The sequence below is a fragment of the Pteropus medius genome, unplaced genomic scaffold, assembly GCF_902729225.1.
Source record: "Pteropus medius unplaced genomic scaffold, Ma_sr-lr_union100, whole genome shotgun sequence".
Lineage (NCBI taxonomy): Eukaryota > Metazoa > Chordata > Mammalia > Chiroptera > Pteropodidae > Pteropus > Pteropus medius.
The window spans coordinates 372260-389126 of NW_024351735.1; the positions used below are offsets into that span (position 1 = coordinate 372260).

At 32.6% G+C, this 16867-nt stretch overlaps 1 protein-coding gene across 8 annotated transcripts in view; it reads right to left on the reverse strand.

The window, feature by feature from the left end:
• Window positions 1–16867, reverse strand: part of NRG1 (neuregulin 1) — a 955597-nt gene that overhangs the window by 120807 nt on the left and 817923 nt on the right. For 6 of the 8 annotated variants that reach the window (XM_039846418.1, XM_039846423.1, XM_039846427.1 and 3 more), the window contains exon 5: window positions 15282–15332. The exons of the other annotated variants lie outside the window; for them this stretch is intronic. In XM_039846418.1, the coding sequence (XP_039702352.1) occupies window positions 15282–15332 (51 nt within the window). The remainder of the gene's footprint in view (window positions 1–15281; window positions 15333–16867) is intronic. 8 annotated transcript variants of the gene reach the window in all.

Genomic DNA, 16867 nt, shown 5'->3' on the forward strand with positions numbered 1-16867 from the left:
GATGTTGGCAGTAAGTACATGAATCAAAAAACTTTAATTTACTAAATAGTATGATGCCCTTCTGTTGCATATTTCTTCTAATATGAACGAGATGATGGAAAATGACATGTCATAAACCGAGTTTAGCAGGAAAATTCGACTTTTCTCTTTCAATTTTTTTAAAGAAATTAATATTTGAAAACATCGTGCAGTTACAACACGTTAAAAATTATTCATGGTAAAGTTAAAAGGGAAGGTTTGGCCTTTAATTAATGCCTCTTCTGCCACAGATTTCTCATAGTTTTTAAAGTGTGTGCCTTTTCTCAGGTTTTTCAGATACATTCTAGGTTGATCTTTTCCCTGTTGACTTTGGTAACTTCATTCATTCATCCATTCATTCATTCAGTAATTATTCACCAAGTGCCTAATAAATGCCAGGCCCTACACGAGGTAGACAAAAAGACAGAAACTGCAATGGTTCTTCCTTCCATGGTGACACATTCTAATGGAGGACTTAGTTTTCCTAATGCCAGTCTGGCACAAATGCAAATACTTCGAAAATGAGATTCCATAGTCTTATAATGAATTCTATTTGTGTGGCAGACATTGTGGAGTGATTTCTTTTTTTCTTCAAATGAGCCTGTCAGGAAACACTGTTTATTGTACATACATGTCTAAGTATCTGAGACTTCCCTTCACTCAGGATTCAGTTATGAAAATGTTTTCTTCTGATAGTGTTTTGTTTTGACTAGTGATAAAAGAAGAATGCAGAGATTCAAATTCAGACGGGACTATGTCTACGCAAGAGGACTTTGGAAGTATTGGGCAGTTAGAGGCAGAAAAACATATATCATCTATTTATATTCTCAGTAATAATAAATAATTTTTTAAAAAAAACCCACCAACTAAAACAGATTATGCTAGAGTAGTAATTAGATAGTAGGTTTATTTATTTATTTTTAAGTTGTCATCTGATTGTTTTGGTGTGTGGATTAAAATGAATAAGTCAAATAAAATATTAATACATTTTATTATCTTTATGGTGATTTGAAGACTTATTTACTGGTGATTCTAATGCACAGTTTTAAAGTTTAGTTAGCCAAATTTCCTGAATTAAGAAAATGTTTTAATTTTATAGAAATTTTGACTTTTCAAAATAGAAAAAAACTATTGTAGTCAAAATCAAAGACAAAAAATATTTCATACAGATATAGATCTGATGATTTAATTTAAAAATTGGTTGCTTGTAGAAACTAGTTTAATCAATGAGGAAATTCAACAAGATTTAAAAAAATAAATATTAATCACTTTGAGTTACATTAGTTCTGGTAACTAACGAGGCTCTGCAAAATGACTGACATGGCAAAAGCTAAAGATGACCAAATAAGTTTTACAATTAAAGTTACAAGCTATCATCTTCATAAATATATGAGCTGTTCATATTTGAACTGATGGTAATTAATCAACAATGAAAAGATCAAAATAAACACAGTTTATCTAGTTAGAAACATGATCTTTCCTTTTTTCAATTAATTCTGATGAAAGTATACAAGGCTCTAGAGTAACTTACTTCTCATTCAACATCCAGATCATTTGAAATTTTTATCCTTACAACATAATTTTAATGCCAAATACTGTCATTCTGTGAATGTCCAATGATGGCATGTTCAATGAAGAAAAGGATATATACTAGGATGGTATTTTCTTTTTATACTAACATTGTCTGGAGATCCATTGTTTAGCAAAGGACATTGCTAAACAATTTGCACTTTTAAAAACTGGTTTCTCTTTAAATGCTACTATTTCTGATTCTCAAAAATAAAACATTAACTTTTTTAATTACAAAAGTTTATAAACATGTTTGTATAAAAGTATTATATATATTACTTACTTTGCTATTAACTTATCAACATAGTATTTATTTTCTTCTTCATTTCAAATCCAATAATGTGTAATGCCATCAAGCTACCTGGGGCATTAGGTATTATCTTTAACCAATATCTCATTATTGTTCTAAGGACAAGTGCACGCACACCCAAAAAGTCAATGAATTCTGTGCGTTCTAAAAGACATTTTAAAAATGAAGAGTAAATTAGATCTAATTATGGGCAATAAAGTTTTGAAAGGTCCTAGATCAACATTACAAGCACTTTCCATGTTGAATTAAGCACACAGTTTAGTCAGCTGAGATATTCTTTTTATATATCTTGTTTATGTCTACTTTAAATATCATAAGCATTCCATTAGCATTAACCTAGTGATTAATGCATATATACAATGGAGTCAGTTTCTAATCAGTGATAATAACTGCCTACAACTATTTTCCCAACCGTTCATCTCCCAGCTCTTTTACCCTGACTAACAAAGACTTGCTCACCAAAGTCTAAGGGTTCATGTAGTTACAGGAAACCAGATGCATTATTTATAAGAATGCAGAGGCTAGAAAGTTCGGCTATGCCGCTCACCCTAGCAGTAGTAGACTCTAAGCTATTGGCAATAGGAACCTTGCCAGTGCATTAGAAGATGAGATAGAAGGGATGCCTGCCAAATAAAATAGCTAAGTAATAACGAATGTTAAAGAGCCTTGGGGGGTTGGAGGGACTCCTGAGCTCACTGCTGAAGCACAATTCAGATCACCAAGCTTCTGCAGTCAGTGCAGAAAGAAGAGGTATAATTCCAATTAATTCTTTGTGTCTTATCTTTCTTGAGTGCTTGCTTTTTAACTACAGTTATAAGTTCTTTTTTTATGTTACTTTAGTATCTGTATACAAATGAGAAAACTGCAACTGGTTTAAAATGAACATGGTACAAAGTATCAGACTTCAAATTCAGGTGTAATGAATTGTATATTTTTATTGTCTACTCTGTTTAGAAATCCATGTCACTGTTTTAGTGATCCAGGACAAATTGGTATTTTTTTTCCCCTTTGATTTCAAAGAAAAAGAAACCTGGCTGTTAAAAAAGCCACGATTTCTTATTCTTCATGTGTTCAAAACTGATATATTGCTACAGACAGATATCTGTCATGGCTTTAAGTAGATTTTGAGATAGTGCCATTCAGGTTTTATTTTTTGTTTAATCATCGTCAGTCACTTGGAATTTACACCATAGTGCAACAAAAGGCTGCATGCTTTAAATGTTAACAGCTGCAGGGGGATGAGAATGCCATCTTGACTGGAAAAAAAAACAAAACAAAAAACCCTTAAAATTTGACAAAATAAGTCAATCTAAACATAAAAAAAAAAACCCCACTGTAGGAATTGTTAAAACCAAATAACCATTCATATCAATCTGGAATTTAAACCAAAAGCTATAGTTTTTATCTTGCACCTCAAAACTGTTGTGAAAATTACCATCAAAATCAAGAATGAAGTGGTTGAGTCTACATATCATGTCATGCTTATTCTTTTCTTTGAATAAACTGAGTTTCAGATATTTAATGCATACACCTTTTATCTACCATAACATGCTCATCAGCCTCCCTCCATCCCAAATGTGTGTGTACTAGATGGTGAAGGGGGAGAAGTTTGTGGTATTCCTTCTAAATTATCCAAGTTCAAAGCAAACATAATTTATATAAATATATAAACTTTCTAGTTTTTACGCCTTTAATCATAGTAAATGGGTGTATGTATTTCTGTACCTTGTGAAGGAACCTTGATTCGTAGAATAGATTCAGTTCAAGTAATCTCATTAGAGAAAAAGACCATTTCTAAAAATAGCTACAATGATCATGTGACCTTTAAAGAGAGTAGCCTACTGAGGTCACAACAGGAGCCCTCTGAGAGTTTTTTTTTTTTTTTTCATCCCTATCACTACTGTCTTGGTTGGATGAAAACCACAGGACGTGGAGTCAGAGATGGTAGAGTGGAAACCTGCTTCTATCGCCTGCTATATAATGTTGACAAATTTTGAATTGTCTGAGTCCCAGTTTTCTCATCTGTGTAATGGGACTAAAAATATCTATTCTCAGATGAAAGTACCTGACATGTTAGGTGTTCATTAAAATATATTATTGTTTACTTTATTATGATGATTATTTTTAATGATGATAAAAGCAAACTCAATCTTAATGCTATGGTAGCATTCCCTTACTCCCACAAGTGACTCTTCAGCACCATGGAGAGGAACAGTGACGAACCAGTGAATATGTGGATTTTCGGCTGTCTAAGGTGAAAGAGATTTTTAAAAATCACCATGTAAACAAGTGATCATCATAAAATGAAGAAACCTTCCATATATAAAAGCCAGAAAAAAATTTAAAATAGAAGCTCAAAGTGTGAAATACTTCTCAAAATGTTAAAAATGCTCTAATAAATATTATTTAAGTCAAAGTTATTTATTTTAACTTTGATTTTAATATTTAAATATCTGCTTTCATGATTTAAGGTTTAGGTGGTTTTCCTATAATTACATATGTATATAACTTTTAAAATTGGTGATATTCTAATTAAAATCATCTCACTGTCAATGTTTATACCCATTTAATAAATACTTCCTGGGAACCAGTATAGTGATATGTTTGATTTACACAAATAAACCAAAATTCTTTCCTTTAAGACCTTAGGGAAACCTGTGTTCATAATAAGTGGCAAGTTGTTGCTTGAACAAGATCTATTGGGGCACCAAGAGAGTACTGCTGGTGGGGTGGAAGAAGATAATCTAACATCTTAATACAACAATGAAACGATAAAGTTTGCCTTTGCTCCTTGATTGGACAAAAATGTTTTTTTGTTTTGTTTGTTTGTTTGTTTGTTTTATAATTTCAGAGCATTATTTTAATAAAATATACCCAGGTCTGCACTTCTCTTTAAAAAGGAGTTATGACACTTTGAAAATTAATGAGATTATAGCTGACCCTATTCTTCATGAAGACTCCTTCAGCCAGAAGCTTCTTAGACTCATTTTACAATAATATTTGTTTCTGTGTGTCTAACATTTTACTATAATATTTGTTTCTGTGTGTATTCATGTAGTGCATTTATCTTTCATTTTTATTTATTTTTTCACTAGGCTGAACAGTTTTAAATCTCGGTCCCTTTTACCTGCACTGTAAAAAGGTTTTTAAAGGTTCCAATAAGCGCCTATGTGCCTTTGAGTCACCCATTTCCTTTCCTAAAGCTTATCTTGCTTTCACACACAGTCTCATTTGCACATACATGGTAATTCTCCCGCCTCCATAATCTATTCACCCTAAAACATACCCAAGAACTCTTTGTATGGTTTATTTTTTCACAGATAACATGAGGAAAGTCAGAACAAAGATGCATTTCTGCTTTGGTGTATTAGGGACGTGCTATTAAGAAACTGCTATGAGCACAGCAGAGAAAAAATCCATCTGCATCAACTAAAAGGAGATGTACAAAATGTATAAAGAATCTATTATGGCCACTTAATTTTCTCTCAGATATAAGCAAGGGTATTAGTCTTCATATTTCCTTCATTTCACATTTTATCATAAAATACCCTATCTAAGGGGGCAGGGTGTTCTTCCTGATACTTTTTATCAGAGGTGAGACATATTAGATTTCACAGGGTTTTGTTTTTTGGGGGTGGGAGGGTGAGGGAAAATGTGGCAAGTTACTTCTTGGAGTCTTGTAGACAAGGAATTATAACTAACTACAATCTGTTCTCAAAGTTACATTATTTGTGAATGACATGAATTTTTATAGGTTGATTAAATAGCTAGATTGCTGGGTTAAAATAGAGGACAGTGTCTGTATAGAATATTATACAATAACATTGGATATATTTTCCCTTGCAGAATTTTTTTTCTTAATATAACTTAATTCCTACATGGAAAATTTGTAGTTGAAAATTTGATCAAATGACACAGAAAGTTCTTGTCAATTAATCACTGCTCTCAATAAATAAGTTGTGAGAAAATTGAAAAAAGAATAACTATAAAGAAAACTTTTGCTTTTCAATATTTAATAATTTTAATGGATTAATATACTTTATTAGACATACATTTTCAAGTTTACCACTTCTCCCAGTCTTGAGTCAACTGAATGACCTTTAGGAAAAAAAAAATCTTAACTGAATGAAAATAAAATTGTTCAGAAAATTGCAACTTTTCATATACATTTCAAGGTAATCTAATCAAGTAAGTCTCTCTATGTATCAAGGATAAGTTTCTGATAAAAAGCAATTCCATTTACCATACTGTGATTATTCTCCTCTACAAGTTTCCAGTTAAATTTTTGCATCCTTTAAAAAATCCCCAAACTACTTTCTAAACTCTACTTAGTGTGAATTAATTTCTGATACTTTTAATCTTCATTAGTTTTTTAGTTTTAATGGTAAATTATAGATTTTCATTGTCTTTTTAAATGAGATCAATTTTAGGATTCAGATTTGCTGGTAAAGTTATTGAGCTTTAAATGTAAAGCAGAAATAGCAATCGGCTACTTAAAAAAGACAACAGTAAATTTTACAAATTTTATATATATATATATATCTCCAAAATATATTATATATTTTCTTTTAAATCACATACCACAGAATGGATAAATGTATTCCATCTTAAGTAATATTATTTTCTTAAAAACCTGATTTAACAGACTGCTCTCCATATTCTACTCTGTATTATGATTATGTATCATCATACACAATTAGCCCAATTAACCACAATTAACCTTTCTACTTTATTGCAAATTCCTTCAGTCCAAGGACTATTCTCTATTTGTCTCTCTCAGCCATTGCCTCCCTCCAAAAAATACATCATAGTTCCTAGCATCATGTTGGAACATAGTAGAAACTGAATTATTAACTATTTGTTCATTAAAGAGAGGGAAAGTCCTCAATAATCTAAGAATCGAATAGCAAAAATAGGGCCATCAAATTTTAATCTTAAATCTACCACTCACTTTCTTGATTTATTTGACCTTAGTTGTCACTTAACTAGTCTCTATATCTATTTTAGTTTTCTTATTATTAAAATGGAGAAATTAATAGCCCCAAATTCCTTTTAAAAATTTAAAAAAAAAGACTGATGAAATTTTTTTATCATTACAAATAAAAGTTCCTGCAACATTTAACAAAGCCCATCTTAGTCTGTCCCTCCTTCCCTCTTGTCACGTTTCTAAAAATGCTTGATATTCACTAAAGGCTCTAAAATACCTGAGCAAAGAACAAAACGATAGCTCATATTCCGTGAACAATTCAACCTAAACACCCAACCCTCTAAATAAGAGATCATTATGGGCTTGAATGAAAATGAGCACAGCCCACATAATTGATTATTAAGATTTTGCTGACCTCTGGTAGACTGAGAGATAAAATGAAAAGTGCCATTCTAGCAGTTCTTTGATGATTAGTTAAACTATGTATACAGAGCACCTTTATTAAAGAAATGAATTAATGCTAGATGCATTATAATAAGAGTAGGACAGAGAAAAGTGGGTGATGATCATAGATGAGGAACAGAGAGATTACCTCTATTAGTTTTCAGAACTGCTGTCTATGAGGCTGATAAAGCTTTAATCAGTGTGATCTCATACTTAAGACCTGTTGAATATTCTATGCAATATTAAATGGAATGGGCTAAGCATATTTCTTTTTCTTTTCTTATTGAACAACAACAACAACAACAAAAAAAAAACCCTAATCAACATGCAATTACCCTGGTGAAAGAAACCAGTAATTTTTCAAAACCTACTTAATCATGTATATTTTTTAAAAAAGAATCTGGATCAAGTACTCATTGACTTTTGACTCCAAAAGTCAGAACACTACAGATTTCAAGATACTTCATATACATTCTAATTTGAAAACTGTAACTCATATTTTGACTCCTTTGTACTTTTTTCAGAAAAGCATGAGTTCCTGGATTAAAAAAGAAGGCATTCCTAAGGATGATTATTGTGAGCTCATAGGTATTAATAAACACTTTAAAAAAATGATGTTTCGATCGTGTTGTTTTCCACCTCATTATTCAAAATGGTAATCCTGCTTTAATTTTGTCTGCTCAATTAATTTTCAGTAACGTTCATTTAAAATTTTCTTTTAAAAGTCTGTGTGACTGATATCTATTTCCTGATTCTTCTAAAGTTGTCTGCTCATTCGCTGGAGAAGACCGTGCTGGTTTTGCTCATCTAGCCACTTTCTCCTTCCTGCTCTCTGCAGTGAACCTATCTCATACAGGTCCCATGGGGCTGAGCCCATCTGCCTCACTATCCCAAACACAGACAGTGAAGGACATTTGACCCAGACCTTGCCCAATCAGAGTCATTAATCTCTCTGGATACAGTAATTATTTTAGGTGTAGACATATGATGCAAGTAGAGTCAATAAGATTCTTCCTTAAAATTTGCCATTTGGATTAGGGAGTAGACTTTCTCACTTTTTTTTTTTTTAGATTATGAGATATGTGGATATAGGCTTAAAGATACCAGTAGCTATCTCCCTGTCAGGTAGAGAAATCCCACTAAGAATGAAACTAACATTTGTAGGGAAGCAAACCATAATGACTAAGAAACCATCCTCTTATATCATTTGAACCACTGGATCAAATTGGGCCAGTTATTTACACCAATATACTCCCTTTATATTTAAGCTCTTGGAGTTGAATTTCTATCACTTGCAGTTGAAAAACTCCTAACTAAATCACTGCCCAGATTTCTTTATTTTGCTGTTTTATCATGTTGTTCCTCACTACTTCCTCTATCTTATTCCTTTTTTAGTTTTTGAAGGAGTAGCGGGGGCTGTTTCTTATAGCATCCAAGGTTTTTTAATTTAAAGGCCTCTATTCCTATCTTCCTATTTCTCAGATTCTTAGATAATTTGAAAAAAATGAAGAATTAAGAAAGCCACCAAGTTCAGCATAAATAAAACTATCAAAATCTTGCTAGCTCTGTTCTCCTAGCTGTGTTCTTGTTATATGCCTCTGTTTCCATTCTCTGGACTCCAATTTATCATTTTAAACAATTAAAAATATTTTATATGTAATCTGTTTCACTACTCTGTCCATAATGATTAAAAACACTATAGTGTAAATGCTTCTCTTAAAATAAAAAAATAAAGATGCCTTTCTCTCTCTCAGCTGATACACAGAAAGATGAACGATATATGTGTGTGTGTGTGTGTGTGTGAGTGTATGTGTGTGTATATATATATATATATATATATATATATATATATATATATATATATATATGTATATATATGTTAAAAAGACTATTCCAGTAAAAAACCCTCAAAGAATATGGAGAAATGATTGTTCCAGGTCTGATAAATTTAGCTATCATACAGATAATTTCCAAGATATATAATATTATAGAATAGATTAAACAGTAGCTAGCCTGGAATAAGGCAATTCATCTCCCCAAACTACCATTGAGGAAGATACGCTTCAGACAAAGATCAGATTCTCATGAGTGCAATGGCTCTGCAATTATTCCCATCTCTGTAAACAGCATGTTTTGCAATAGACCACATCATTCTCAAAATAATATAACCAAAGAATAAGTCAGCATCCCTCCTTTTATAAAACCCTTGAATTGTGTTGCATGAACTTAGGGCTCTTCTGTCTATTTCATTTACTTGTAGATTGTGAACAGTGTACTATTTCAGTAAAAGTCGGCTTTGGGATAATTGCAACAAATGTGATTATATATCCTGGGATCTTTATAAAAACTCCATTTCGATGTTTAGTTTTTTTAAAAGAAGGCCTGCCCTCAACCTAGCTGTATAGATCCCATAAGAATTTGCAATAAAAGACCATAAGATCTGAAATCAGAAGATTCAGATTTGTTTCTGCTCTACCATCTACTTAGTTTTTGAATTTGAACATGTCAGAAATTTCTGAGCCTCAAGTTGTTCATCTGACAAATGGGTTGAAATCTAGGTCACAGAGTTATTGTGTGAATAAATGACTTCAAAAATTATAATATGCCTTATAAAATATATAGTATAATACAAATATCAGTTATTTATATATACATACACACACATATAGTTGTATGTCAAAAGAATCATTTTGTAGAAGGTTAATTTCAACTAAATAAAGTTAACTATGATTTAATTATAAGCTTGATCGAAAGTTTTGAGATTATCTTGTCCAGCAGTGAAATGCAATGAGAGACACTGAATGACTCTAGAAAGGCAAAGCTAGAACTGAAGAATTATATTACAGTTGCAGGTAGTACTATAAGAAAAAAAATTATATATATATGTGTGTGTGTATTCACTTACAAAATGAGTGAAATGAACATGAAGGCAATAACTTATCTGAACATATGAATTCCTACTCTTGCTCCAAGTCACTGTATTATCTTAAAAATCTGTAACTAACTCTAGGCAATCAGAAAAATGGAAGTAATACCAGGTAGGAAATTTCCTTTTCAAATTATTATTTTATTGCTACATGATGCATGGTAATTGGTTTGTTCACAATAGACAGAACCACCCACACCCATGAAAATGCCATGTTTATAGAAGTCTGGAAATACAATTTGCATTCAGTCAAAGTAACTCTCCAACAGTGACCGACCAGAGTTCATATTTTTTGCCACAAATAAAGATCTGAAACTGAAATGCAATTTTTCCAGCTGAGAATCATTAAGCAAAGGTCTGAGCAGCTTCCTCTACCATCAAAGCAGGTAAGTCAGTTACGGCTGAGGGTGAAATGTAAGAACCATAGCTCTAACTCTCACCAATGAACCAGGAGACCCAGTCCCATCTAATCAATACATATCACTGTGCTATTCCCAAGCGAAAATGCTGTAACTCATTATAATAGAAATGTCTCTGCAGACAAAAGACATTTTAATTTTCTTCCTTCAGCTAGATCTTTTAGGTGCCAAATTAAAGATTAAATTGTTCATTCCATTCAGAGATTCCAAAGAGGACTTCCTGGATAAGTTCCTTTAAAATGCAGCCTTAGCTGAGACTATACAATATTTTGAAAAAACATAGTGATTTGTTGGCATAGAACTTTCTTTTCAGCAGTATCATTTAGGCTAAAAATCATTAAATATTTTCCTTCTCCAACTATAAAGATATTATTCTAAGTTGTTCAAATAAGATGCAAGGACTCCCCTGATTTCCATTCTCTCTTCAGAGCCACATCACTTCTTTAGGTTCTTATTCTCTTCCATATATAAGGGAGACCACCTAAGCAAAGCTGTGCTAAATAAATCACATTCATTTTCCCACATTAAGCTTCCCAATATAGGTTTGAAATGAATGAGACTATATAGACAAAGAAACTGCGTCTCAGAGAGGTTAACTAATTTACCTAAGATTACACAGCACCAGTATTTAAACTTAAGAACATGAGTCCATCCAAAGTCTGTGATCTTTCAATTTCACCTCACCACCTGTCATGCTTTGATGTGTAACATAAAGATTATGAGCTGGTTCCAGGTAATGCAGTTACCTTAATCCACAACACATATTCCCAATCCACTTTGTATCAAAGACTATTTTTCAATCCATTCACAGGATCTCTTTTCTTTCTAATACTAAAGGCTTTTTCTTTGAGGCAACTAGATCTCATGCATCAAAGAAAGCTAGTATACTGACTAGGTTTGAATCCTGCTAAAGTGTGACTTTAGACAGACACATCAATTTCATCATCTGAAAAATGGAATAAATTTTGGTAAGAATCATGAGCCATAATTCACAGAAATCATCTAGCGCAGTAGTTGGTGCACAGTAAGCCTTCACTAAACATCTGCTGCTGCTATTATTATTATTATTATTATTATTATTATTATTTTATTATTATTACTATTATTTTTTAAAATCTATATTACTACTTAAGACTGTTTTCCAGAAACTTATCTTTACTTTTTTCTATTTCTATTCATTAGGCTTTTCATTTTTGTTCTCCTCATTTATATATTAAATTGAAATGGATGGGGCTTAATTCAATAAAGTGGTTGGTATAACAATTGTATTTTTTATAGCATTTGACAAAATTCTCTACAAAATGGGGTCACTGGCAGCTGGCACTTCAAGAGAAGTCATTAAGGTTTGTTCTGAACAATCCATTTACTTTTTTGCTGATTTTGTATAAAGCAGGAACAAGATAGTCCTACTGTTTTGTAAGATTCAAGTTCTTTTAAAACCTGTCATTCATGTGTAATAGGACACTTATTTAGCAAATTATTTATACATTTTAAATCAGAGATGCCTTATTTACAAAATAAAATAAAGGAAAATAATGTTGATCTTTATCAGGAGATATTATAAGAAACTTTTAAAAAATTATAATCAATAATTCTAAAAATAGTGAATGTACAATGTAAGTTTCTAATTGAAAAGAAAGTAGTTAAAATTTTACCACACAAAAGGAAGGATGATTAACTTTGATATTCTACCAATATTTATGAAATACCAGAAAAAATAAATACGAAAGGGTCAAAAATGATAAAGTGTTTGTAAATGAAAACTAAATCCCTTAAAAAGCTCTAATCAAGAATGATTTCTTCATCATACAGTGATTTTAAAATATATTTTAAAATTTTAGATTTTAAAATAGTATTTTAAAAAATTTCTGGTTAGTGTTTAATGACATGGAGAAAATGCTCATGATATATTAAATAGATAAGGGGGAGGATGGACAAGTAGGAAGCCAGAATGAAAAACTCTGAGTAGAAGAAAATATACTAAAATATCAGAATATTATTCTGGATAGGTAAGTGCGCAATTTTTATTTCCTTTTTTTTTTTTTTGCTCTATTTCAACATGAGTTAAAGAAGACAAAAGGAGAACTTTGAGAGCTGAAGGGGTCAGGGAAGGTTTTGGGGAGAAACAGGATGTTGGCAGAGATGACACCTGGCATCTAAGGCAGGGCACGAAGCAGGGCCAAGGACAGATGCCACCACTGCTGAAACCTCTCAAGATTTACTCAGAAGTGAGCGGCTCTCAAAACAGGACAGGCAGGAAGGGGACGTTTCCCTATAAGGATATGCACATTTCTACCAAAGGAACTGAAAAGTAATAAAGCTACAGAGCTTTTGTTACACTGACCCAAAAAGCACCCCAAATTGTTATAATACATAACAGGTTTGCTGAATCCATACTACTTCAGAAAGGCTTTTCAAAATTTACTTTAGGAAACACCAATGTCAATAGTTCAAAGAATGTAGCCCACCACAGATGTGATTACATTATAAAAGCATAATTCGTTTTTCACATACGGGGATTTACCAGTGCCTCCTTTTTGGTTGAAATTGAGTGAAAACAAAACAAAACAAAACAAAACAAAACAACACTATTCTTCATGACTGATTATTTCTGACCCATGTGAACTCTTCCAAGGCCTTTGACTCTTTTATACATTTTGAATTTTTATGTACGGCTTATTGCTAGTGCTGATTTTTCAAGTTTCACCTTCAACCTTTGGCAGAGATCTATCTATGTCACAGCTCTTCTGCTTGGTGCCGCCTTTAAATGAGCTAGTGATTCACGCTGCTTTCATTGTTCTCATTAAGACTGGACCGAGAATTCTGCCACTACTGGTTTCTATTCTCAAATTATAGAGCATATTTTCATGAGATTAAAAAATATATTACCAAGAGCCTATCATGAACAGGGACCGATGTACGAAAATGGCACACGGAGTATTTTACCAAATTGTACGTGAAACCTTTCTTAATCTTAAACCTTTGCTAAATGTTGGAAACTAATTCTGCTGAGAGTTAGAGATCAGAGTCAGATTTCAACATTATTTTTCTCTCAACAGTATTGCAATGAATAGAAATGTAAACTGAGAGATTCATTTCAATTCCCTAAAGCTCTGGAAAACCAATAGAAATATTGCTTCCATTCCAAAATTAATCAGCTATGCTTAAGGACAGCATCCATTGTCCCGTTAATGATAGCATGGAGGGTTCCAATTACAAAAGTTCCAATAACTTTATTCAATGAATCATGCAGGGGAGAAATTATTCCCAGACAAAAAGCCGAAAAGAAAAACCTAGCATTTGTTTTTGCATAATAAACACTCAATTATAAAAAAACACAGCTTGACATGATTTCTTAATGCTAGTTATCTAAAATATGTATAATTATACTAATCTTTTTATAAGTAGAATTAAATAACAAATATCCCAAACTCCCTAGAAAGGATTATCATTTTGGGGAATGTAATGAATGTCCTCAGAGTATGGAGGAAGCCAATTTAGTCCTTCTTAGCATTTCATTTCCTGTTTGATTTTACTAGATTGTTGTCACCAATCCAGTTAAATGATGCTTTATTTAGCTAAAATGTAGCCAAAACATCATACTTCATGCCATAAAAAATATGTTTACATCATATCATTATAGTTCTGGTACCTACCACTAAACTGAAAGAAAAGGCTTTAAGTCAAATGGGATCTATTTAAACAGGCTGACGAAACAGCTAAAGTTGCCAAAAGTACAGACCTCCTTTTCAAGGGTTTCCTACCATACTGATGGCCAAAGGAAATTGTTCCTTAAACACACTCTCCAGGTTGGAATTGAATAATTGAGAACATCTACTTATTGAAGAGCTTATCAAACTGAGCACTAGCTTTAAATAAAGAGCTAAAAGAAGGAGGACAAAGACTGTAGTTCTAAGTTTTATTTTCAAGGTCTGATAAAGTCTCTTGTTGGATATAAAATTTACTTCTATGCTAGTCACAATTTATAAGTATGAAAACTATTTTTACTAGTCCTTGCTAATGTCTTAAGTTCCCCTGACATAGCACAAAGCACCAATCAATCTAACGGTTGTAGAACTCCATAACCACAAAGCACATTTAACATTAAACAGATGAAAACTAATCTGAGATCTTGCCTAGGGACTTGCTTTCAAACATTTTCATAATTAGTCACTTGCTATCAAGTTTGAATTAAGGGCATCTATATATAGTTTCCTTACTCCATCACAGCAGACTTTATATGAGAACTGAGGACCTTTGGAATAGAGGCCTCAGATAGCTGAGTATCATGCCCCAAGTAGTTGCTGAAGGCATCAAGACACACTTAAAAAGAAAAAAAACAACAACACAATGCTCTCTATTGCTCACCCAGAACTAGGCCTCAGAGACTATGAAGTTATTTCTTGATATTCAAAGAAACTACATTTTCCTAAAACTAGCACATATGTAGCATCTTTGAAGATCTATATGTATCTTAGGGGAATGGGGTATCTAGTTGACCCCAAACCTAGCAGGAGGCCATTTCTATTCCAAAAGGCAAACACCATCCTGCTCCCGCACTTCGTATACTGTCCCTCAATAAGAGCAGACAAGTCATGAACATAATCTTTGGAGGCAGATATTGTCTTGGGTTAAAAACTAGCAAACGGAATATTTAAATATACTTACATGAAGAAGTATTTGCTCCTTCTGTTGTTACTGATATTCTAATGGGAGACTCTATAAAACATAAAAGTGGAATGAGGCTTTATTGAGTCATGCTGCTTGATTCTTAAATTAGAAATTGGCCAGGCTTGGGTATCATCTAGAAAAAGAGTACCAGAAAATAGTACGACAGAAAAGCTGAAGCATTTCAAAGTCAAAAGAAGGTGTATACAATATTCAAAGACCACAAAGGAATATTTCGGTCGTCCAGAACCAAAGACTTTTGAAAGAGATGAAAATGGAATCAGCCCATCTGTAAAGTATCCCGCCTACCAACAGCTGTATGAACTTCCCAGAAAAACACTGAACATAGCCGTACTACAGGTGAAAGAGAAATTCCTTCTCTTAGGTGTGGTTTTGATTTTAAGAAATATGAAACCAAAGAGAATAAAAGTCAACTTTCATGCGTAGAGAAAATAAAATAAAAAAATTAAAGAAGGAGAATATTTCCAGGCATCTTGGTCTGCATAAACATCCTGACCTAACACGGTGCTAAATCAAGCCCATGCACAATCTACTAGAGCAATTACATCAGGATCAAACAAATCATGCCGAATAAACATAATACAATCATTGGAAATGTACTATGGCAAGATTCTCTTAGGTAGCAAGGATAAAGGAAGAAAACCAGTATTTAAGTACAGACGGAGCATAAAACATAACTCATGCAGAAAAAAAGCATGGGACCTAAGGGTTGTTATGAGTAAGAAATAAGAACAACTTAATATCAAAGAAAGGTTGAAAGTCAGCAGCCAGCAAGTAATAAAGATTCAAGTCATATATCAGAAAATAATAGTTACAGTCCAAATTCCCAAGACAAGCACCACATAAATTTTAAAGCTCGGGTTCGTAACCTCTACTGGAGTCAGATAATGAAGTTGCTACATTAAATGTGTGAATGAAAGGTAAAGAATTCCAGATTACTCAATAACTTTTTTTGTTGTGGTTTTCTTTTATCTTTCTTTTTCCCTCCCCATCTCCCTCTCCCTCTTTCTTTTTTTCTATTACTCAGAAAAGTTAAACTAAGAGCCTTTTGGACTCCAGGATCATCCCACCCTACAACACACATACTTACATCTCTTAGTAATGACACAGCAATATGCCCTAAATATGGCCAAAGCGGTCTAGGATATAGAGAAATTTAGCTTTTATGATTTTGAACAATGGCTTTGAAGGGAAGATGAAAAACTGGTCAAGGTAAAATGGAAAAAGTGAGACTGCTGTGTTAGATTATATGGCCTCCTATTGGTTCAACAAGGTACAGACCATAATGGAAAAAAATCAATGAAAACAAAACTTTAAATATGGGGTGATTAAAAGAATCAGACTGAGCTTGAACTATCTGCTCGTCCATTTGCTGAGCTATATGACTTAACATCCCTAATGCTTCAGTTTCCTCATCTGTAAAATGAAGAAAAATAATGTCTTATTTCGCAAATTTGTTGTGATTATAAAATGAGGTGTAAAAATCTTTGTAAACTGTAAAGTATCATGAAAAAACAAATTATTTGAAGTGAGCGTTGAATCTAGGTCCACAAAAACTTGCTCCC